Source organism: Carex rostrata, chromosome 34 (assembly GCF_964058835.1).
Source record: "Carex rostrata chromosome 34, lpCarRost1.2, whole genome shotgun sequence".
NCBI classification, from domain to species: Eukaryota; Viridiplantae; Streptophyta; class Magnoliopsida; order Poales; family Cyperaceae; genus Carex; species Carex rostrata.
The window spans coordinates 609,341-616,504 of NC_135951.1; the positions used below are offsets into that span (position 1 = coordinate 609,341).

The 7,164-nt window shown below is 35.4% G+C and overlaps 1 protein-coding gene across 1 annotated transcript; it reads right to left on the reverse strand.

Moving 5' to 3' along the window:
• Positions 1-3,221: 3,221 nt before the first annotated feature.
• LOC144548766 (cytochrome P450 76M5-like) lies at positions 3,222-5,504 on the reverse strand. The gene is made up of 2 exons (XM_078297479.1): positions 4,565-5,504; positions 3,222-4,120 (listed from the first exon to the last, which is right to left on the reverse strand). The coding sequence occupies exons 1-2, from the start codon at positions 5,441-5,443 to the stop codon at positions 3,512-3,514; spliced, it is 1,488 nt and encodes a 495-aa protein (XP_078153605.1). The 5' UTR covers positions 5,444-5,504; the 3' UTR covers positions 3,222-3,511.
• Positions 5,505-7,164: the final 1,660 nt, after the last annotated feature.

Genomic DNA, 7,164 nt, shown 5'->3' on the forward strand with positions numbered 1-7,164 from the left:
ACAAAAATGCTTACACATTGCAATGTATGGTTAGACTTACTATACACACCCACACACACACACACACTCCTAATGGCTAAAAGAGTGTTGAGGTTGCGAGATATCGACTCGAATGAACTCTCTCCTATACAACTTTTATATCTACACATATATATCAATATATACAAGTTTATAAGATGACAAGTGGAAAATATATCTCACACACGTCATATATTTGAAATGCATAAAAATAAAGTTCTATATTTTAGGGTTGTAAACGCCATTTTATCATATCATATGGAGACACTACTAGAGTGCTCTAAACACCCTTAATTGGAGTGTTATATTAGGGTTGTAAATACCCTATTATCTTGCTATATAGAGTCACTACTAGAGTGCTCCAACCACCTTCAATTGGAGTGTTGTATTACGGTTGTAAATGCTCAATTATCTTGTCATATGGAGACACTACTAGAGTGCTACAAACACTTTTAATTGGAGTGGTGTATTAGGATTGTAAATGCCCTATTATCTTGTCATATATAAACACGACAATAGTGTTCCAGACACCTTCATTGTATTAGGATTGTAAATGCCCTTCTATCTTGTCATATGGAGAAACTACAAGAGTGCTCCAAACACCATCAATTGGAGTATTGTATTAGGATTGTAAATACCCTACTATCTTGCTATTTATAGTCACTATTAGAGTGCTCTAAACACCTTTAATTGGAGTATTTTATTAGGTATGTAAGTGCCCTATTATCTTGCCATGTAGAAACACTATGAGAGTGCTCCAAATATCCTCAATTGGAGTGTTTTATTAGGTTTCTAAATGCCCTATTACCTTGCCATCTCGAGACACTACTAGAGTGCTCGAAAAAACCCTAAATTCTAAACCCTGTTGTATTACCATATAGAGTCACTACTAGAGTGCTCCAAACACCTTCAATTTGGGTATTGTATTAGGGTTGTAAATTCCCAATTGGCTAGCAATATAGACACAATACTAGAGCGCTCCAAACACCTTTAATTGGAGTGTTGTATTTGGGTTATAAATGCCCTGTTATATTGTCATATAGAGTTACTACTAGAGGTGCTCCAATCACCTTCAATTAGAGTATTGTTGTAGGGTTGTAAATACCCTATTAGCTTACAATATAGAGACACTACTAGAGTGCTCCAAACACCTTCAATTGGAGTGTCGTATTTGGGTTATAAATGCCCTATTATCTTGCCATATAGAGTAACTACTATAGTGCTCCAAACACCTTCAATTGGAGTGTTGTATGAGGGTTGTAAATACTCTATTATCTTTCCATATATATACACTACTAGAGTGATCCAAATACTTTTAATTAGAGTGTTGTATTAGGGTTGTAAATGCCCCATTATCTTATCATCTGGAGACACAAATAGAGTGCTCCAAACAAGTTCAATTGGTGTGTTGCATTAGCGTTGTGAAAGCCCTATTATCTTGTCATCTGGAGACACTATTAGAGTGTGCCAAACACCTCAATTGGAGTGTTGTATTAGGGCAGTAAACACACTTTTATCTTGTCATATAGAGACATTACTAGTGTGCTCCAACCACCTTCAATTGGAGTGTTATATTAGGGCTGTAAACGATCTTTTATCTAGTCATATGGAGACACTACTGGAGTGCTCCAAACACCTTCAATTGAAGTCTTGTATTAGGGTTGAAAAGGCCCTGTAATCTTGCCATATATAAACATGACAAGAGTGCTCCAGACACCTTCAATTGGAGTGTTGTATTAGGGTTGTATATGCCCAACTATCTTGTCGTATAGAAACAGTACTAGAGTGCCCCAAGTACCATCAATTGGAGTGTTGTATTAGGGTTGTATACGGCCTTTTATCTTGTCATATCGAGACACAACTAGTGTGCTCCAAACACCTTCAATTCCGGTGGTGTATTAGGGTTGTAAATGCCCTATTATCTTGTCATATATAAACACGACAAGAGTGTTCGAGATATCTTCATTGTATTAGGAATGTAAACACCCTCTTATCTTTTCATATGGAGCCACTACTAGAGTGCTCTAAACACCTTCAGTTGGAGTGTTTTATTAGCGTTGTAAATGCCCTATTATCTTGCCACCTGGAGACACTACTAGAGTGCTCCAAACAACCCTAAACCCTTGTTATATTGCCATATAGAGTCACTACAAGAGTGCTCCAAACACCTTCAATTCGGGTATTGTATTCGGGTTGTAAATTCCCAATTAGCTAGCAATATAGACACACTACTAGAGCTCTCGAAACACCTTCAATTGGAATGTTATATTTGGTTTATAAATGTCCTTTTATATTGTCAAATACAGTCACTACTAGAGTGCTCCAATCACCTTCAATTGGAGTATTATTTTAGGGTTGTAAATACCCTATTAGCTTGCAATATAGAGACACTACTAGAGTGCTCCAAATACCTTCAATTGGAGTGTTGTATTAGGATTGTAAATACCCTATTATCTTGCATTATAGAGACACTACTAGAGTGCCCTAACGACCTTCAATTGGATTGTTGTATTAGAGTTGTAAATACCCTATTAACTTGTTATATATATATACTACTGGAGTGCTCCAAATAAATTTAATTTGATTGTTGTATTAGGGTTGTAAATGCTCTATTATCTTGCAATGTATATACACTACTAGAGTGCTCCAAATACATTTAATTGGAGTGTTGTATTCGGGTTATAAATGCCCTATTATCTTGCCATCTGGAGACACAACTAGAGTGCTTCAAACAACTTCAATTGGTGTGTTGTATTAGCGTTGTAATGGCCCTATTATCTTGTCATCTCGAGACACTATTAGAGTGCTCCAAACACCTTCTATTGGAGTGTTGTATTAGGGCTATAAACGCCAATAGCATGCAGATGGTGACAGAACTGTAAACCTACAAAATGGGCTATTGCGTAAACTGTTGAGTTTAATCTAATTATGGTTTACGCAGTTTGAAACAAATAAGCAGTCTGATGTTGAGGTGTGTATCATGTAACCGTTGAGTTTGTTACTTCTAGCTAGGTCCATAAATGTGCTGCCGCTATTTAAAGGAGTAATACACATGTTTCATACTTGTGCGATCATAAGATGCTTACAGATGGTACGTCTCTTTCTCATGTCTTATTGAGTTATTGAGTTATGACCCTTTTTATCATGTACATAAGATTAAACTAGAGGTATATTTATGAAAAATAACAAAAAGAAAAAACAAATTGCAACGGTATTTTTTCTCGTTTAGTAAATATAAAACCTTAATGTATACTAAAAACAATGTCATCTCCATCCCACAAATTGATTAGGAATTAAAAACAAATATAGTGTACAATAGTAATGCAATATTATCACTCCCACTATAACCTGTGGACACTTGATCAGTATATAATACTGATCAACCAATTCAAACTCACAAATTGCTCCATACATAAATACTATTTTCGGAACAAACTAAAAGTTTCAAACAAAAGTAATAGAATAATTTTAAAGATCGGTAATACAACATACTTCAAGTATTTATTGGAATGGGCACTACACAAAGGGGAACCACCATCTTAAGCGCGCTCGTAAACTTGTCTGACATATCTATATCTTTGTGTTCCATCCCATCTGGAAGCCTCCAATCAAAATCCGCAAGCATCAAGGCCAGTAGAAAAGGTAGTACCCTTGCAGCATATGGCAACCCGGGACAACTTTTCTTCCCGGATCCAAACGGGATGAACTCAAAATCTTTCCCATAAAAGCTGATTTTTTTCTCCAAAAATCTCTCTGGTCTAAACACATCCGGTTCATTCCAAAATTGCGGGTCCCGTCCGATAGCCCATGTGTTTACAAACACTGACGTTCCTTTCGGCACTCTATAGCCACTGAGGTCCAATCCATCTATCATGGCCTTGTGAACGAGTATTGTCCCTGCTGGATGTAATCTCATTACCTCTTTAATTACTGCTTGGAGGTATGGAAGATTCATTATATCTGAGTCCCTCAAAGATCGTGATGCAATAGCATTCCGCACTTCGGCTTGAGCTTTTGCCATGGCAACTGGGTCGTGGAGAAGTTCACTCATTGCCCATTCAATTGTACTTGAGGTTGTTTCACTTGAAGCCACTACAAGTTCCTGATGACGGAAATATTAACCTGTTATGAATGCATTTTGTATGGAAGTTTTTGCACAGAATATGTAAATTGTCATGTTGTTGGCAATGTCAGTTATGGAACAACTGATACCAGATACTGCTATAGGGCATGAGGGGTTCTGTCTTTTGCCTACATAAGTCTGGTTAGCATTCTAGTTCACGGAAAAATTAGTTCCATACTAACTAAATTATGCTATATTTACTTCTATGTGAATATCTTTTTAGCAATTGGCCATCCTTTCTTTTTGTCCAAATCTGACTTTCAATTAAAAAAAATAAAATAAATTTGTAACTAATTATTACTATTTTGATAAACAAATTAGAACTTCTAGCTTTCTGAGAATGCTGTGAAAAATACCCATAGTGACATGCTGTTAATCTCTGAAATAAATACACTCGGTGTTGAAACAAATGAGATAAATTACCATAAGATGCATTGCAATTTCTTGATGAGTTATCTTTGATTCTGTAAGCATATCGAGCAAGAAATCTAAGAAATCAGCATAGTAATTTCCATTTCTGGCCCGGTGCTGTAAGCGAGCATCTATAATAACAGAAAAGAACCTATGAAGTCGTCTGCTGTGGCCTGTAGCATTATGCCTTCTACGTTGAAGATCAAGAAACCTTAGAAAAGGAAACAAATCAGAGACGTTAGGTTTTGCAAGTTCGTTCAAGTGTTCCTTCAACAACTCAGTGAACTCTTGCCGTGACTCGGATTTGATATCAAGCATATCTTGTGAGAATAGTACATTTGACATCATATTAAGCAGTCCGGCAAAAAGTATCTCGCCAATACATATAGGATAGCCTGCTTTTTTATGAAAAATGTTTATAATATCATGTGCCTTTTGTGCCCTAATCTCTTCAGTTTTCTTAAGGCTAAGTACCGAAAAGAGATTAGTGGCCCAAATTGCACGATTGCGGCTCCATAAAGGAGACGTGCTAGGAAGAAAAAAGAGCCAATTTGCATCATGGTTGTTGCCAGTGCGGATTGCGTCGAGTACTGGTCGGGCAGAGAAAAATTTATCCTTAGTTTGTAGGACTTCACGTGCAACCTCAGCTGAGGAGACAACAATGGTTGTGGTAAGACCAAGTTTGAGAGACATGATAGGGCCATAGACCTTTGCGAGACGAGCGAATGAACGGTGTGGTTGGTCATCCAAGTCTAGTATGTTTCCGATTATTGGTAATGGGGTGGGGCCTGGCGGTAGGGGAGCATTGTGTGAGGATGAAAATAACTTAGAGATGGCAAAGAGAAGGGAGATGGTTAGTGCAATGAACAACAAACTAAGTAAGAGTTCCATTCTTTTTTGAGATAATTAGCTATGGGCACTGCTCTTGCGTTTCCTCAACTTTCAGATGAATAAATAGAGAGAAATTCTATGCATAACACATATTGGTCAATACAATGGATCAATATATTTTTTTTAATTAACAGAGTAATATACAATGTGACACATGCAGCTTTAATTTATGCAATTCCATCACTCTTAACAAGTTGACCAAAATATGAAACAAAACATGGTCCAGTGGACCCATAAGTTAGCAACGGTAGCTCTACTGTTATGAATTTTGTATACAGTAATTTTGATCTCTAAATTACGTATTTCGTGTATCAAACATTTCAAAATTAAGTATTTTGAAATAGTCTCTAAATATTATATTATATTATCCATCTAAAATGTTAAAATTCTAATATCTACCTTTTTACATTTCAATATTGCTTACATATTTTTCCAATAAAATTTAAACATATAAATCTACAAATCCTATGAATTTGTTAGGTACAATTGAAAGCTCTAGTGTTGTGCAGCTCCGGACAGATCAATGGTTTTAAAATTCATGGTGCACAGATTTTTAGTATCCCTTTTAGAAATTCACTCATTTGTACACTATATTGCACACGTGTTGCGTGACAAAAGATCCGAGATTCAAGAAACCAAACAATCGCATGAAGAGAATAGTTCAAGGCAGAGCAGATGTGCATATTGATTTTAATTTGTTTAATTAAAATAGTTGACCACAAGATATTTAGATTATCGTGCACACCAATTGCTCATTTATATGTATTCATTACATCAACTCAAATTAATACAGTTCTCGAGGTGTACATAATGCATTTGTTTAAGGCCAGTTGTGTTGGATACGGTGCAAGTTAGAAGTTATATTTTACAATATTAAAATTTTACTAAGCGTTACACGCGATCTTATTATAAACATGCAATAAATCACACGCAATTTATGGATCATACTACACATATAATCTAGTAGAGTGTTATAGTTCATACCTTGTCCTCTTGCGAGGTGACAGACTTGGGTCACTAGTGGAAAAATATGAATCAGGATCAGTTTTCTGAAAAATCTGATACTATCTGGATCGGCTAGATGGATCGGCTATATGAAACAACTGATACTAATACCTATCTGGATCAGTTTTCTGAACAAAACTGATCCTAAAAACTAATCAGATCGGGTTTTTTAGTGAACCGATCCTAATTTGTGAACTATCAGGATCAGTTTTTTATAAAATTTGATCCTGATACTATCAGGATCTGTTTTTTATAAAATTTGATCCTGATACAATCAGGATCAGTTGTTCTAAACAACTGATCCTAATAGTTCAACTATTAGAAAAAACCGATCCTAATAGTTGAACTATTAGGATTAGTTGTTTAGAACAAGTGATCTTGATAGTATCAGGATCGGTTCTTAGAAAAAACTGATCCTAATAGTTGAACTATTATGATCAGTTGTTTAGAAAAACCGATCCTGGTAGTATCAGGATTGGTTATTTATAAACAACCGATCCTAATATGTAATTCATGTTAGTAGGTTTTCTTGTAACTTAATTTTTTTCATGTTATATGTAATTTAGTATCTTATTTTTTTTTTATGTTACATGTAACAAAATTTTAATATTTCTAAAGCATGTCATAATATTGGTTTCTAAAGTATTAATATTTCTTAAGCAAGTCATAATATTGGTATGTCATAATTTTTTTTTTTCATGTTACATGTACCAAAA

Bases quoted from the DNA above. Each gene is read 5' to 3' on its own strand.
- LOC144548766 (XM_078297479.1), bottom strand. From the start codon at position 5,443: ATGGAACTCTTACTTAGTTTGTTGTTCATTGCACTAACCATCTCCCTT. The intron at 4,121-4,564 runs GTAATTTATCTC...TTCCGTCATCAG, and splicing joins AAATTGCAATGCATCTTATG to GAACTTGTAGTGGCTTCAAG.